Here is an 18,511-nt window from a genome sequence, read left to right on the forward strand (position 1 = left end):
GGAAGTTGCATGCCAACAGCAAGAGGACTGCACTACCATTAACTTCAACGACGGCCTGAGATGCCACTTATTTTCATTTCCATTTAAATGCATACAATTAAAGCAACCACAGCAACTGTCCACATTAATCACTCACTAAGTTAAAGAAAAACCATCTTGTCAGACAACTTATCACTTCTCTACTTCTCAACCCGATCAACTTTTAATAGTTCATCAAATCAGTAATTACTTGCTTATGGAATTATCAAATATCTTGGATACAGAGGTCTAGCATGTAGCAAGGTCATTTTCTAGACATGTCCTAATGGTAATTAAAAGGAAAAATCCAACCCACCAAAATGATCACCAAAAAAGCAAAGCCTGTTATGCCTTTCTCTGGATATCCCTGGCAAGATTCACATTAACAAGACAAACCAGATCAAAACTAAAAAGAGCTGGAAGCAACATACAAAATCCTAATGAACCCTTAAGAATATGGATATTGATCTGGCAACATCTAAGTTCAACTAGGGCTTTCTGAACAAAATAACTCACGAGGTGACAAGAAACTAGTCTGAGGTCTAGGATATGAAAAGTCCAGTCACTTTATATAGCCATTGTTTTTTTTTTTTTTTTCCCCCGAGACAGGGTTTCTCTGTGGTTTTAGAGCTTGTCCTGGAACTAGCTCTTATAGACTAGGCTGGTCTCGAACTCACAGAGATCCGCCTGCCTCTGCCTCCTGAGTGCTGGGATTAAAGGCGTGCGCCACCACCGCCCGGCTATATAGCCATTGTTAAGGGCAATCACATTACAACATCAAATCTTACAAGGATCAAATAAAGATGTCTGTCAACCACACATCTACACCAGGAGGCTGGGATATAAACAGTGCTCAGAGAATACTTGTGCCCAAATCATTTAAAATTCAGGCTTACCCAGAATAGCTGGGCAGTGGTGGCACATGCCTTTAATCACAGTATTCAAGAGGCAGGGCCAGGTGGATCTCTGTGAGTTTGCAGCCAGCCTGGTCTACAAGAGCTCGTTCCAGTACAGGCTCCAAAAGCTGCAGAGAAACCCTGTCTCGAAAAACAAAACAAACAAATAAACAAAAATCTCCCCCCCAAAAAGAATCAGGGTTCATCAAGAAAAAACTACCCAGGATTTTAAAAAGCAAACAAAAGAAAAACCAAAAGTGGTGGTGATGTAGGTAGCACATTTAAAAAAAAAAGTCATAAAGTAGCAGACAGAATCATGAAAATGAAAAAAAAAGGTACTGAAAACATTTCTGAATGACCATCTTTCATGTTCTCATGATGTTTTGTGAAGTTGTCTTTAAGAATGAGCTCTGACAAGAGACAGACCAAATGCAAACCGGTTCCATCCCAAAGGAAATATGCACTGCTTTCCTGCAGAAGGGACTCAGCCTTTCATAAAGCCTTCACGCCAACTACACCACACCTCTGCATCCAGCTTCCATACAAAACAGTATCAAAACTATAAAACTAATTTTTTCATTAGAATTATTAAGTAACAGGAGTTCAATAAATCATTCGCCTTCTAAAGAAAAAAATTACTTTCTAACAACATAATATTTCTTCCAGGTCTAAAAAAACAAAACGTATTTATTTATAAACTGAAAACCGTAAAGCTGTAATTTTTTTAAGGCTCAAAAATGAAATATTTAAGAAATAAAAGTATATCTAAAGAACAAAATTTAGTCTAGGCAGCCTAGAGATTGAGGCTAATATTGCCATTTGCTGTGTGTGTGTGTGTGTGTGTGTTTCAGAGGTTACTTAACTTTTAAAACTCTTCTTCTAAGTCTTTCAATTCTAAAACTTCTAAGACCAGGAGCTGGCAAGATGGCTGAGGGCTGAAAGTGCTTGCTACCAAGTCCAACAATCTGAGCTCACACGTGCAAAGCTGTACTCCAGCCACCTATGTGTGTGCACACTCACTCACACATACAAATAGATAAATAAATTATATAATAAAAGAATCTTTCAAATGGTATGATTAGGCCAGCAAGATGGCTCAGGAAGTAAAGGTCTACTGATCTGAATTTGACCCCTGGGATCCATAGGGCAGGAGGAAAGATCTGACTCGGGTGAGTTGTCCTCTGGCCTCCACATATGGACCATGCATATACTTGCATAATACCCACACACAGACACAAAATAAATAAACAACTGCAATAAAATTGTAAACCACTGGTGAGGCTGAGGTAGGAGGACTGAGAGTTCCAGGCCGTCCAGACACAGTGAGGCTGTCTCAAAAGTAGAAAATTCAAGTCAGTGAAATGGCTCAGTGTTAGGTAAGGACACTTGTCAAATGTGACTACCTGAGTTCTATCCCTAAGATGCACAAGGTGGATAGAATTGACTCCTGCAAGTTGTCCACATACGTGCTGTAGTGCACAAGCACGCACACACACACTCACACACACACACACACACACACACATATAATAAATTAGTATTGCAGTGGTTTTCCCATAGGCTTGGACATTTAAGCACTTGATTTGGTGAGGTTTAGGAGGTGTCATATTGTTAGAGGAAGTATATCACTACAGTAGATCTTTGAAAGTATACAGCCTTGCTGTGTTTACAGTTTGCTCTACTCCATGCTTGATATTAAGGATGTGAGAGCTCTTAGCTCCATACTCCACCTGCTTGCCTGCTGACATGCCTTCCTTACATAAAGGAACCAGAAACCCAAATAAACACTTTCTTCCATAAGCTGCTTTCAGTCAGAGTGTTTTGTCATGACAATACAGAAAAATAATTAACACAAATATAACAAAGTAATTTTAAAAAGGAAAATAAATAAAATTAAGTTAGCATGGTGACACTTGCCTTCAATCCTAAAGCTCAGGAGGCCGAGGAAAAAGGATCTCTGTGAGTTTCAGACCAGCCTGGCCTACATAGTGAGGTCAAGAGACCCTGCCTCAGTCAGACAGACAGAAAGAAAGAAAAAATTTATAATGCCACTTAGAGCCCCCATTTTTTATGTATAAATATGCATGAGTGTATAAGTATGTGTGTGTGCATGTTTATACCTGTACCATTATTATTAAATAAAGTAGGCATGCTTTTAAAGATCAAGGGCCATTGAGAAACAAAGAGTGGAAATGAAAGTGGATGTGTGAGCAGGTGGGTGGGGGAGCTGACCCTAGACATCATTCTCAGTAGTTAGGGTATTCACACAGCCTCATAATACCTGAATTAACCAAGTAAGCCTTTAAAACCTTACAATGGAACATTAAAATTCAATGTGGCTATAATCTCTTCCTTACAAAAAAAATATGGTCCCAAAGAGTTTCGCCTCAAGTATGTTAAAAAGGGGTATGTGTGTGAGAAATGTATTATATTCACCATCTACCTCAACCACATGACCATATTTTAAAAAGACAAATGAGAAAAAAAGAAAAGAAAGAAACTCACAAGCCTATTGTAACACATTGTACCTCTTCTGAATGTGACACTTAGCTCAGGCTCACTACCCTCACAAATAAGGAAAGCACTTTATGAAGCCAATTTAATTGGGAGGTGACAGAAAACATACAGCCATTTTCTTTAGTCTTATCATTGAATTGGCTTCAGTTCCAATCTCTGGCAAATCCCACTCAACAGAAGAAATTAACCAGGTCAGCAGAACAGGTGCTACGCTGTGTCTGTCAAGGGCCTGGCATCACCACAATTACTTGCACACAATGAAGCAGTAATCTTTACAGATCATCTCTTCCACGCAGCATACTGGGGGGGAGGAGGAAAACTGAAGGGAGGAGACTGGGGGAGTAAAGGGGCAGTGAGCAGGAGAGGAATAAGAAGAAATGAGAAAAGGCAAGAAAAGAAAATGAATGTGCAGCTGCCTTGCAGCTCAGCAGATGTCAGGATGTGATGTACGAGGCTAGGATAAGCTGTCGTAGCCTGCTGCCAAAGAGTGGTAAGTGATTAAAGCTTGCAGTTCTAAGCACCATATTTAGAATCTGTGGGGTTTCAAGACTTGCACCCGTGCCTCGCTGTGCCGCCAGATGTTGGCAACTGGTCCAGTTCCTACCGAGTGTGCAAGCATGGCAGCAGTTGGTACAGAAGCAAAGCAATCTGGAATGCTTCCGGAGACGCTGTACATTAACAAGTGTCACCCATCATTCACCTTTACAGAAGGCTGAAACAACTTCAATTTGCTGCCACTTCCCTCTTGGGAAACAGCCAAGATAAAGTTGTGCCTGGCAGCCCCATTTGTTTCACTCAGGTGTTTCAGCTGCCTTACTGACCTCTATTAGTTTAAGTTTTAATTTAGATTAACCTCAGCACCCCAATTAACCAGAAAGGGGAAAAGCTAAGATGTGACTAGTCATAACTCTGAAATCAGAATTTATTGAAGTTAAAATTATTAATTAGGATGAAGAACCAATCAAGTAATGCTATTCCTTAAACAGATCTTCAGAATTTAAATAAATAGATAAATAAATAAAAATAAGGGAAAACAAAGAAATAAGGGGGAAATAATCTTCAAGACCCCCCGATCTTGCCAGTGGAACTGATTTCTTCCCAGCAATTTCAGTTTACCTTCTTTAGACTATTTAACTCACAATGCACTTTTATTCCAGCAATGTACACTTCAATTAATGAGGACTAGAACATCTTTTGATTCTTTCTCCTGATCTCACACAATTAGTTAGCATTCATATCCTATATCAAGCACATCTTTAGACTCTCCAGAATGTTACCTGTCCTTCTGACAAATGTGTTTGAGAACAGGAGAAAAGAAAAAGAATCAAGACCCCTGACTGAGGCAGTTGAGGCCAATACTCTCTCCTCAATATACTTTTCACATTCACTTATGGCAATAATTTTACTCAAATATTAAAAATGATGGGGCTGAGCTGGGTGGTGGCGGTGCATGCCTTTAATCCTAGTACTCAGGAGGCAGAGGCAGGTGGATCTTTGTGAGTTTGAGGTCAGGCTGGTCTACAGAGCAAGTTCCAGGAAAACCAAGGCTGTTACAAAGGGAAACCCTGTCTTGGGGGGAGGGAGGGTAAATGGGGCTAGAGAGAGGGCTCAGGAACGCAAGAGTACTTGCTGCTTTTGTAGCAAACTGGGGTTTGATTCCTAACACCCACATCAGATAGTTCAAAACCACCTGTAACTCTAGCTCCATGGAATTGGGGTCCAACACCCTTTTCTGGACACAGGTACTACATGTACACTGAATGCACACAAATGTACAAATAACATTTTAAGGGGGCTGGAGAGATGGCTCAGAGGTTAAGAGCACTGACTGCTCTTCCAGAGGTCCTGAGTTCAATTCCCAGCAACCACATGGTGGCTCACAGCCATCTATAATGAGATCTGATGCCCTCTTCTGGCATGCATGCATACATGGAAGGAATGTTGTATACATAATAAATAAATAAATCTTTAAAAAAAAACATTTTAAATAAATAAGATTAAAATAAGTCTCTCTTTACATGGCATGTGAGAGGCATTCCCAATATAGATTACCTGTTTTTGTTTTATTTATAATTTTCCTAAGAGGTTTCTTACTTCATATTCATATGTGAAGTAAATATATCATGACTAAAGCTTCAACAAATTGTTGCAAATTCTCTGGGAAAAACTAACGAAACATTTAATAGAGTAAAATCTTATCTTGATAATCAATGGCTCAACAAAAACCAGACATCACTGGTGAGGAGTATCCTCAACTTTCCACTGGGCAAGGAAGCATATTTCATTAATAATATAGCTTATCAAGAGATTCAGGAATATAGAAAGTTACTTTAGTCCTTTAGAGTATCTCAAACATTTAGTTCATCTAAACAAGCACGAGTATTACTAAAAAAGAGTATCAGGAAAGCAAATAATTTCAGAAAAATTGGAGAAACTCTCCTGAAGAGACACGCACTAGGTTGAGAGAATAGGTGGCATACTCCTGTATCTCACTCGGCACACGGGAGGTAGAAGCAGAAAAACTGCAAATTCAAGGTTAACACAGTGAGAAGCTGTCTCAAAAAAGCCCAAACAAATAAACAAGAAGAAAATAAAAACTTGACAACTGGACAATATGTCAATTTTTATCTTTTCAAATATTAGATAGACAAATGGAAAAATTAACAGTAGATTACATTTTAATATACACTAAGCTTATTTAAATATACACAAAAATTACAATAAAGGGGCTGTTTGAAGTGGCTCAATGATTAACAGTATTTACTGCTCTTGGAAAGGACCAGGGGATAAATTCCCAGCACCCACACGGACCATCTATGTGGGTTCCAAGTTCAGTTCCAAGAGATCTGATGCTCTTCTGGCCTCCTTCGGCACAAAGCACATTCATAGTAAACAGACATACAAACAAGAAAATATTTTTTTTAACATAACAAAAGACTGAATTAGATCATAGAACCAGAAATGTAACTCAAGAAGCCTAGGATCCCAGTTCTTGCTAGGTAGCATGTGCAAGCCTGAATTTGTCTAGCATGCACAAGGTTTTGGATTTGATGGCTAGTACCTAGAGTGGGAGAAGAAAGGTTTGACTCAACAACCAGTGTCTCAGGTATACACATGTAATCCTAGCACTCAGGAGACTGAAGCAGTGCTACCAGTTTGAGGTTGCCTTGGCCTGGTACACAGTGAGACTGTCTCAAAAACAAAAATAAACAAAAAGTACCCAGTGGAAGACAAAGAATAAATAATCGACCAAAAGAAACTTAAATTGTTTTACAGATAACTTAGACCAGAGCAGTGTTCACAAAATAGCTGCAGCTATTTTCATCTCAAAAGAAAAACACAAAACCAAAGAAAACAATCCAGAATGACACCGTTTAAGACAATCCCAAATATAGGAGTTCTAACTCCTTGTTTATTCAAAATAAATCACCTTTCATTCAAAGAATGCTACCAGTGGATTTAAAATGCAAAAATATGGCTCGTTTTTAACAAAAGAAGAACATACAAAATTCATACCTGGTGGTAAAAGTCATCATCATCAAATATTTCTTCATCCAAATCCTTCAGGTGAGCATTGGCAGGGACTTGAGGAAGAATCTCCTACATCAGCAGGGAGTAAAAGGGTGTGAATATCAGGAAGTCTGTCATACTACTCAAAGTACTACTGTCTAAAGGGGAAAAGCACATTTTCCTTAAGATATAAGAACTCTATCTATCTATCTATCTATCTATCTATCTATCTATCTATCTATCTATCTATCTATCTATCTATCTATCTATCCATCTATCTATCATCTATGGTTTTTCAAGGCAGTTTCACAGTGTATCCCTGTCTATCCTGGAACTCCTTCTGTTGACCAGGCTAATCTTGAATGCAGAGAATGCTGTAAGTAAAGGTATGGGCCACCAAGCCCAGCTAAAAACTCTTAAATAAATAAATAAACAAATAAATAAATGTTGTTTTATATTTTAAAAAATCAAGAAAAACTTGGTCTCAAAAAAAGGGGTGGAAAAGATTAACAGGCAGTTGACAGAATAAAAAAGCATAAAAATAATCATAGCAATGTTTAAGCTCATTCTAACAAAATCCACACAAATTCAAATAAGAAGATACTATTTTTCACCTTTCAGACTGGCAACATCCAGAACTTGGAAAACAGATAGAGGGACTGGAATTAATAGAACTCTTTTGGGAGGCAATTTGGTAACATCTATCACAATTTATTGTATTTTCTTTAACATTTTTACTTCTAAAACTTCATCCATATGCTGGGCAGTGGTGATGTATGCCTTTAATTCCAGCACTTGGGAGGCAGAAGCAGGAGGGTCTCTGTTCGAGACCACCCTGGTCTACAGAGTGAGTTCTAGGACAGGCTCCAAAGTGATATAGAGAAACCCTGTCTCAAACAAACAAAACAACAACAAAATCATCTAAACATTCATGCAAATAAACAGAAATATTTAGAAATGTTTCCTATAGTTTGCTTCTAAAACTGGAGACAACAGAAACATCTAGTTTGACTAAGTTATAGCTTACAGTCATACAACAAAATTATTTTTTTTCAAGACAGAGTTTCTCTGTGTACCCCTGCTGTCTTCAAACAACTTCTATAGACCAGACTAAAGGCATAAGACACTACCTCCCTGCATAGCATACAATGGAATTCTTTACAGAAAGAAAAACATAAGGTAGATTTTCTTTTCTTTTTTTTATTAAAAATGTCCACCTCCTCCCCTCCTCCCATTCATAAGGTAGATTTTCATGCTATGATAAAGTATCTAGAATATATTTTTAAATTATAATGTTTAAATATAGTGACATTTCAGATTATTTTTTTAAATGCGCAAATACCATTTGACTTAATTTTACAAAAGGACCCCTGAGGTGCTGCGATAGGCAGTTAATGGCTGTTCAGGGGACGAGAGCCATATTTTTCAGTGCTAAGTTGCCCTTACTCAAGTAAATAATCTTTCACCCAATGGTGTAGGCACGCCTAATTAAAAGGAGTGGGCCACAAACACACAGAAAATGAAAGTAGGAGGAGATTGCCTAGAAGGAAGAGTTTAGTGGGAGTGGGGGAGGAAAAAAAAGAGGATAATGTGGGAGAAGATGCTTAAAGTATACACCATCTGGGGTGTGTGTGTGTAATGAAACTATGGAGAAAAAAACCAACTTTTTTGATAATTTTTAAGGGATGCTAGAGAGATGGCTTGGCTAAGTGCATGCATGTACTGTTCTTCCAGAGGACGAAAGTTCAGTTCCCAGCACCCACATCAACAGGCTCACAACCACTTATAAGTCCAGTTCCAGAGGATCCAGTACCTCTGACCTGCACTCACATGAACATACCCACATAAACACACATATATATTCTAAAAATGAAATAAATATTTAAAAAGAAAAAGAATCACATTTATAGATGTTACATATGTCATATACATAAAGTTTATAGAAACAATATGATTGGAGTTTTCAGAAAAGGAAAAAATTTACATTTCATATGAAATTAAAAAGTATGGAGTATATTTTTTTTGGTAATTAAAAAATAAAAATGTGTAACATGAAAGGGGAAAAATTTCAGAGTCTTACCCACACACAAAAGACTACAAGAAGAGGGAGAATTAGCCTCTCTAGTAATGAGATCCCTTACTGGTTATCCAATATGAATGAAGAGGACATCCCTGAAATCATACAACCATACATACACAAACAAAAAAAAAAGACTCAACAGGTATTTTATATCTTTGTGTATACATATACATATGTATGAATGTGTATATGTATATATGTATGTATGTAAATATATATGTAAAAATAATAACCAAAAAAAGGAGGCTGCCAATTTGAGAGTAGGAGGGGTATGGAAGGGGTTGGAAGGAGGAAAAGGAAGGGGAAAGTAATGTAATTCTACTATTTTTTATCTTATTTTATTTATTTTTATTTCATGTGTGTTCATGCTTTACCTGCATGTAAATCTGTGTGACATTGTCAGATCACCTGAAACTGGAGTTACAGGCAGTTATGAGCTGCCATGTGGACACTGGGAATTGAACTGGGTCCTCTAGAAGAACAGCCAGTGCTCTTAACTGCTAAGCCAACTCTCCAGCCTCTCCTAACAATTTTTTAAGAGATCTATAAACATATAAACATAAAAAACAAACTCTATAATAAAATGTGGTGGCCTTAAGAGATTGCTCGGTGGTTGAGAGCACTTGCTATTCTTACAGAGGATCCAGATTCAGTTCCCAGCACCCATATGATGGCTAACTCCAGTTCCAGAGGATCCATTATCTTCTTCTTGCCTCCACAGACACTGGATGCTCACAGTGTGTGCACAGCCATACATGGAGGTAAAACACTCATACACAAATGAACAAAAACAAACCAAAGGTTATGTTACAAGCCTTTAATCCCAGCACTTAGGAAGTAGAAGCAGGCAGATTTCTTTGAGTTCAAGGCCAGCCTGGTCTACAGAGTGAGTTCCAAGGGAATCAAAACTATGTAGAGAGATTCTGTCTCAAAATATCCCCCTCAGCCGAGCGATGGTAGCATGCACCTTTAATCCCAGCACTAGGGAGGCAGAGGCAAGAGGATCTCTGTAAATTTGAGGCCATCCTGATCTACAGAGCGAGTTCCAAGACAGACAGAGAAACCCTGTCTCAAAAAAATAAACAAAACACAACAAAAAATTCCCTCAAATAAATAATGTTTCCTTTTGAACAAAGGAATTTTAATATTCCACTTTCAGATCATGCTCTAGAGTACCAAAGACAACATTAAACAAATGTCCATGTGGCCATTTCTACACAATAACTTTGAAACTTAATCTTAAGGTCTAGAATATAGAACAGTAGTAGAGGATTTGCACAGCATGTGAACCCCTGGGTTTGATCACCAGATCACAGAAACAACCACAACCAACAAAATCCCCTAAATCTTAAAAACTGGATTTTAAACAATTATCCTGCCAAACTCCTATATCAAATGCAAAATCAAGAGATTTATAAGGCCTCATGCTAACAATCCAGCAGAACAGTGCTGTTTCTTTTCTCACTAACTTCTCACAAGAGTTGATTCCACATTTAACTAGCCACAGAGACTGTTCTCATAAGCTCATGTGTCCCAGAGTTCTTACCGGTTCTCCTGGCAAACTCTCTGCTGCAGGCGCAGGGGCTGGTTCAGGTTTGCCAAGAACTTGGTAGACTGAGCGCTTGGTTTGTGTCCTTCGAAGCAATCTTTCTTTGTCCATCAGAATGTGATCAATCTGAGTCAATATGGAACGTTCAAAGGCACCGAAACCCTGCAATAAAATTAACCAGTGTCAGGTAATGTAGGTCGGTGCTAGAGGCAGCGATGCTGGCTTCTTTTTCTGTGTCCGGAGGATTTTCTGTTAAAGGCTGAGTATGTCAGTAGCTATATCTATTCTCAGAAAAATCTTCAAACAGTCATCATTTTCTTCTGCTCCCTCAATAATGTTTTCAAATCTGCTTATTTAAAGTATTTCATACTTTCAGCACCTGAACCAGGCTTCCTTTCCAGGATAAAACATTCTAATAAAGCTAAAATCAAATGGTACAACCTATACTACTAGAAGCAGTTCAATGAATCTGAGAACAGAAATAATTGCTTATTATTACATCACATAAATAAACTGCATTTCCTATTTCTCACAAATGCTTCAGTTGTTTTACACACACACACACACACACACACACACACACACACACACACACACACAGTGGTGGTTTGAATAGGTATGGCCCCCATAGAATCATGTGTTTGAATGCTTGGCTCATAAGTAGTGGCACTATTGGGAGGTGTGGCCTTGTTAGAATGGGTGTAGCCTTGTTGGAGGAAGTGTGTCACTGTAGGGGTGGGCTTTGAGGTCTCATATGCTCAAACTATGCCCACTGTTGGCCACAGTTGCTTCTGGTACCTGCAGATCAAGATGTAGAACTCTCAACTCGTCTCCAGTTCCATTGTCTGCCTGCACACTACCATGCTTCTCACATGACGATAATGGACTAAGCCTCTGAACTGAAGCCAGCCCTAATTAAATGTTTTCCTTTGTAAGAGTTGCTGTGGTCATGGTGTCTTCACAGCAATAGAAACCCTAAGACACACACATACCTTGCCCAGTTTTCCAGAAGCAAGCTTGGTTTTATCATGCCACTTCTGCAGTGTACGGTTCCTGTAGACTGTAAAGTCAGCAAAGCGCTTTGCCATGAAGCTGGGATAGTTCTCCATTTCTAGCTTTCTCTTTGGTGGGCCCTTTCTTTGTTTCTTCTTCTTCTTCTCTTCTACTAGCTCATCATCTTCACTAGAAATCTCCTCACTAAAAAACCAGTAAGAACATTAAGTCCAATGTAAACACTACTTAAGTAACAGATTAGGTTTATGTCAAGTATTTAGACCCTACCCATTATAACTATACTATATCAGCAAGAGGAGAATAATTTTTTTGTATGTTTGAGAAGACGGCTCAGTTGTTAAGAGCACTGGTTGCCCTTACAGAGAAACTGAGTTTGATCCACAGCACCACATGATGGCTTACAACTGTCTAATTCAGTTCCAGGGGAATATGACACCCTCTTCTGGCCCCCAAAGGCACTGCTTATACATGGCGCACAAATATACATGCAGGCAAAACAACTAAATTCTTAAAATAAAAATAAAGATTAATTTTTTTAAAAGTTCATAAGAACAATCAAAGACTCACAGAAATTTTCAAATAAAATCAAAAGCACTTGAGTTTCAATTTTTTTTAATGCAAGCACATCATAAAAAGAAATGAGGTTGTAAAAACATTACTTGAAATGTATAGGAAGCAGGCACATACAGGAGAAACATTAAAACTTTAAAAATTAAACACATACATTTCTGTGACCTTAAATCCCCAAATCAATAAGAGAAACATATTTCCATAACCAACTGCTAAAAAGAGGTGAATAATAATTGAACCAAGTGAAGAGAAGCTGCATGTGAAAAAAAATTAGCACTAACTTGAAATACAGATCAAAAACAGCAGAGGAAGTTCACATTCCAAACATGGGCAGGGTTTCACTCTTACCATTACTTCCTAAGCAATTATCTACCTAGTATTTTGGCTTTGTAATTGGTATTAAAAGCAAATCAGGGATGATAAAGTTCATAAAAGGAGGTACACAGAACTCAACATCCATGAGTATCCATGAAAGGTTTCAGAACCATTCCCCCTTGGATACAGAGGGACAACTGCACACGTGATGAAAACCACTATGAAACTATACTTTAGCATTCCATCTACTTAGCCAACTGCACTCACTGTACTACTGGTTCCAACACATAGACAGTGCTCAAGGACATGGTTATACCTGAGTTCATGGCATAGGCACAAAATATTTCAGAACATTAATTAAGCATTAATATTCAAAATATGATTTTAATCTACTAATTATTATAGAAAAGAGAAGGCAAGTGTTTTGCCTAAGGCTACAAAGATAAGCAGGTACAACAAAGTTAGAAAAAGCAGTCTAATCTCTATCTTCCTGTTCTTACCATCAGTTAAATACAAAAATGGCTCTACTTCAATTATTATCAAACTTCCTATCTACCTGTATGGGAAGGACATGACTTTGTTTTTCATAGAGGATAGGAATCTGTCCAAACAAAAATACAAATAAGTAAGCCTATGGTTCTGCTTCCTCCTTACCTCTCCGTCTGGGGCTTCATCCCACTTACTAGATATCTAGTGTCTGGGTACTGGAAAAGCAACTCTTCCTGAAGATCCACCAATGACCTTAACAATGCTTTAAGTGCTTTGTGACCTGGGATAGAAAGAAAGCACAGAGAGGGGATAATTAGTCATTTACAACTCTCTACAAGCAGATGACTGTCATTCACTGTCTCCTTAGTAGTTCTGGCTGGGAAGAATGCAGAGACAGAGGCAGGAGACAGTCAGTACTCTCCATGGAAATCCTCGCAGTGCCTGTCTCACATGGTAGTAAGGAACAAGCAAGATAGCATGCGGGGGGGTGCTTAGAAATGTGTCTGCAGATAGAAAGATTTCAGTGGCCAGGTCTTTTTTTAAATTTATTTATTTTAAATTTATTTTATGTGCACTGGTGTGAAGGTGTCAGATTCCCTGGACTGGAGTTACAGACAGTTGTGAGCTACCATGCGGATGCTGGAAATTGAACACAAATCCTCTTAACAACTGAGCCATTTCTCTAACAACTGAGCCATTTCTCCAGCCCAGTGGTCAGTTCTTAAAGTCATTAAGTTTCACAAATTCCTTGCCTGTTATCATAACTAATACAATTTCCCCTTAATACTAAGTTCCTTGGGTATATCCTACAGGCTACCCACAGATCTCTTGGGTGATGCCTTTGTCAGCAATTCCTTCAAAAAGTCATTGTCTGAAGAATACAATTCAATTCTCTCTCTCCCTGACCAGATCTCATCTGCCTCTGATTTGAGCTGCAAATCTGTCTCTCAATCTCAAAACATATCCTTACAGAAAGTGTTCATATGCAAAACCCAAGTTAGGGGGCTAGAGACATGGCTCAGTGGGTAAAGCATTTGCTGTGTAAGTACGAGGACCAGGGTTCAGATTTTCAAACTTAGGTAAATGCCAGCCAGGCAAGCATGGTGGCCCACTAGGAATCCTAGCTCTTGAAAAGCTGAGATGGCAACCCCAGAACAAGCTGGATAACTAGATTAGTCAAAAGTGCAAGCTCAAGTCTTAAAGGAGAGTCTGTGACTCTAGTGAATAATGTGGAGAACAACTAAATGTACCCACACATGAGACATGTATACACATATGAATGCATACCACACAAAAACAGAAAACAAAGCAAAGTCAAACAAAAAAAAAACCACAAATTAATAATTTCCAACTTTCAGTACTGAAATGTATATTAATTTATACATGGACAGAATTTGGGAGGCTCAGGCACCAGACCATTTGGGGTTACCCAGCAAAGATTGTGCAGGAGTAATGGGTTTACTCATAGAGACAATATTCTCACTTGGCTCTTACATCCATCAGAATGTATCTGTAATAGTACAGTTAGTCAGGATTAGGTATACAATTTATAATTAAGAACTCAAAAAAAAAAATTGGGGACTGTGACTCATTTGGCAGACTGACTGCCTAGCATTCATAGAGGCCCTGAGTTTGGTATTCAGTACCATCATAAACTAGGCATGGGGGTCCATCTATAATCCCAGTACTCAGGAGGTGGAGCAACTTGGATCAGGAGATCCAAGTCATTCTCTGTACTACAAAGGGAAGTGAGCCTGGGCTAAAAACCTTTTCTCAAACAAACCAAAAACATTAAAAACTCGATCTCTAGTTTCATAGTTTCAGATACCTTTATTCTCAGTATTAGGGAGGCAGAGGTAGGTGAGTCTCTGTGAATGTGAGGCCAACATGATCTACACAGTGAATCCCAGGATAGTCAGGGCTACAACCCCAGATCCCTGAAATCCTGCCTTCTGTATTAGAATAACCCTACTAAAGAGTTCGCCAAGTATTGATAAACAATGTTTATTTGTTGAGAGCACCCAGATTTATCTCTGATAATCAAATTCCCACATCTTCAGTAACTGCCAGACAATCTCTGCCTTAATACTGTACCACAATTCAAACCTGCCATCTCAGAAATAGAACTTTCTTCCACCTAATATTTTCCCCTTCACTGTATTTTTTCTGCATTGTTTCCACAGACCATTGCCATTTGGATGCCTGTAATTCAATACACGTAATTGGCTATGAATTCCCCAACTTCCCATTCCTATTATCACTGATAATTGCTCATCTTTGGCCATAGTTCAATCACTTCTTTTCTCTTTTCCAAGCTAAAATTGCACAAGCATCTCTATTTTCATTCAACAACCTCTGCATTTACTCTACGCTAACTTCAACATACACAAACTTTTACTAAGTGATTTAAAAAAAAAAAAGTCTTATTCTATGTTTCTTTCTGGTCTCCCTCTCCCCACCCAGCACGGGCAGCCTCTTTAAATTTTCTATCCTAGCCAATTCATCAATGGGGTACCATCAACACATGTTAAACAATAGTTCCATCCATGATGTCATTCTATTTTAGCATAAGGCTAAAAGGCTAAGTAACCTGAAAAAGCCTTCCCAGACTAGCCAGAAGGAACTCCATGACCCAAAACAACTTTATATGTCTTTAAAGTATCTGCATATAAAACTATATAAATACAATTTCCTTATTTAAATGATATTCCTGATCATATCTTTTATGAATTCTGTAACACTTGTAACGCATTCATAATCAGTGTATATCCATGCCACTTGAAAGGACTTACAAATTATTACGTACTTCCTAAAAAAAAAAAAAACCCAAATGCCTGTGTCCTAGAACAAGATTATCAACTGTTTACGTTCTATCTCTAGAAACAAAATAAAACAAAAGTTTTCCACCATAGAGATGAAGAACAAAAATAAAACAGAGCCAGAAATGGTAGCTCATAAACTCAGACCACCCAGGAGGATGAGGCAGGAGGATCACAAGTCAAGACTGACCTGCAAGCATAGCAAGCTAGTTCATAAAAAGAAGCAGATGGACTCTTGTACAAAGCCATTTTTCTGTAAGTCAGCTTTTGGGAAATGGGAAGGGACAAAATGAATAAAATAAAGCAAATTCTACTACAAATGAATAGTAGAATAAAGAAGGATAAAGATATAATAATTTTAAAGGCAAAAATACTTTACTAGGAAAACACTCAAAAAGGAGCCCGTGAAAACACAGAGGGGTAGGGAAAATATATCCCACTTTGTTACTGTTTTACCCTATTTCCTAGAAACAAGTATAGGTTTGATTTTATTGTTTTTCTAGGATAATGCACATGTGTGAATGCTCATGCAATCATGGAAGTGTGTTAGTTTTGATTTTTCCTCTGTCTAGGGCTTCACATGATGCTAGGCAAGTGAGCTGTATCCTTAACCCAAACAGTTAATTTGTAAAAGAGAAATCTTATTTTCTAAAGTGAAACTACAAATCCATTCTGTTTCTGAAAAACTGATTCAGTTGAAATCATTAATTTTGCAGGTAAATGGGTAGAACTAGAAAAGATCATATTGATTGAGGTACTCCACACCCAGAAGAGAATTGTTGCATGTTCTCACTCATCAGAGGCTCTTAGCTCCAAATCTTTAGATGTGAGTATACATCCTGGAATAACTGCAAAAGATCAAGAAAGTAAAAAAGAGACCATTGCCAGGATGGGGAGGTGATAGAAAGGAAAGTGCCAGGGTACAAATCAGAGGAATGGGAACAAAGTGGGGGCTCAAGTGAAAGAGGGCAGGAGATAAATACAGAAGGAAGGAAGGAAGGAAGGAAGGAAGGAAGGAAGGAAGGAAGGAAGGAAGGAAGGAAGGAAAAATCATAGTAAGGATGCCTGATAAAGTCATAAGAAATCATACTATTTACTATCTACCTAAAAAAATTTTAACACCTGTAAGTCCAAATATAAATATGCATATACAGTTTGAATTCAGTTTTCTCACGTGGGCTCATAATTGCCCCTCCAAGAACCAAAGAACACCTAACAAAAACCATCATGAAAAGTGTTCCTTTGAGTTGTTGCTCAGGACTGTCCAAGAGACATCAAAACATAAAGCACACAGGCTATTGCTACTGCCCTCGGCTGCCTGCCCAGGTGGAAGACTACAATTCATAGAGAAGAGAGGAAATGGAGAATTAATGCTTAATAGTACAATTTGGGGTAAGAACATGTTCTGGAGACAGTGGTAGGTAATGGTTTGTACAACGATGCAAATGTACCTAATGACACTGAATTGTACACCTAAAATGGTTCAATAAAGGTAGATTTATGTCAAAAATAGTTCACCACAATAAAAACATCAATAAAAACACTGATATAATTCAGTATGAGAGCAGTTACCTAGCATAAAAAAGGTCTTGGGTTCAAACCAGCACTACTATCCAAAACAACCAACCAACGAACAAAACAAAAACTGAAGAAAAAAACTAATAATTTAAAGCCGAAGATAACAGTATTATGGACTTTAAAAAGGAAGAGAAGTATGGCAGGTGTTTTAACACACATAACTTTTGATGATCCCTAAGTAAATCAGCCAATCAGAAAGAAACAAAAAGTATGATCCACTTAAATTAAAATCAGGATAAACCAGGCAGTGTGGTGCACACCTTTAATTCCAGCACTTGGGAGGCAGAGGCAAGGTCAGCCTGAACTACAGATTGAGTTCCAGGACAGTCAGGGGTACCCAGAGATACCCAGTTTCAAAAACCAAAAACAAAAGAAAAAAGAAAAGGAAAAAGAAGACCTAGCAATTAAGAGGCAGAGAAAGGTGGATCTCTCTGAGCTTGAGGTCAGTCTGGTCTACAAGGTAAGATCCAAGGTATCCAGTGCTATGCAGAAAGATCCTGTCTCACTCCTTCCCCAAATAAAATCAGTGATGGAGAAGAGAATGGCTATTGCAGGAGTTTCAGAAGAAAGAAATGAAGACTTATTTAGTGGGCACAGATGAAAAAGTTCTAGATACTGGTTGCACAAAAGCATGGTTTATTTATTCACAGTTTTGCATTAAGACAGTATATTACTATGTAACCCAGACTGGCCCCAAACTTGTGATCCTCCCGCATCTGCCTCCCAAATACTAGGATTATTAGCATGGGCCACCACAATCAAAATTCTAGTAAACGATATCAAATGCTAGTAAACGACACATTAAAATTGTTTTTTTTTTTTTAAAAAGAAGAGAGAGAGAGAGAGAGAGAGAGAGAGAGAGAGAGAGAGAGAGAGAGTGATATGTAGCTCTGTTGATAGCATGCTTGCCTACCATACATGAGGCCCTATGTTTGATAACCAGTACCACATAGACTGGGCATGGACACGCCTGTAGTCCCACACTTAGGAGGTAGCAGCAGGAGGATCAGAAGGTCAAGGCCATTCTCAGTTGTATAAGGGATTTAAGGCCTGCCAGGGATAGAAACCTTGTCTCTAGGGGAAAATGGTAAACTTGCTGCTATGCTGCATGTTCTTTAACATAATGGAAGGTGAAAAAGAAGAAAGAAGCACCTCT

General features: G+C 38.3%; 1 protein-coding gene across 1 annotated transcript in view; it reads right to left on the reverse strand.

The window, feature by feature from the left end:
* Aatf (apoptosis antagonizing transcription factor) overlaps positions 1–18,511 on the reverse strand; it is a 108,189-nt gene that overhangs the window by 47,216 nt on the left and 42,462 nt on the right. The window contains exons 5-8 of the mRNA XM_057775205.1: positions 13,124–13,238; positions 11,563–11,767; positions 10,568–10,732; positions 6,948–7,031 (exon numbers count right to left, since the gene is read on the reverse strand). Coding sequence (XP_057631188.1) covers positions 6,948–7,031; positions 10,568–10,732; positions 11,563–11,767; positions 13,124–13,238 — 569 coding nt within the window. The remainder of the gene's footprint in view (positions 1–6,947; positions 7,032–10,567; positions 10,733–11,562; positions 11,768–13,123; positions 13,239–18,511) is intronic.

Source organism: Chionomys nivalis, chromosome 7 (genome assembly GCF_950005125.1).
Source record: "Chionomys nivalis chromosome 7, mChiNiv1.1, whole genome shotgun sequence".
NCBI classification, from domain to species: domain Eukaryota; kingdom Metazoa; phylum Chordata; class Mammalia; order Rodentia; family Cricetidae; genus Chionomys; species Chionomys nivalis.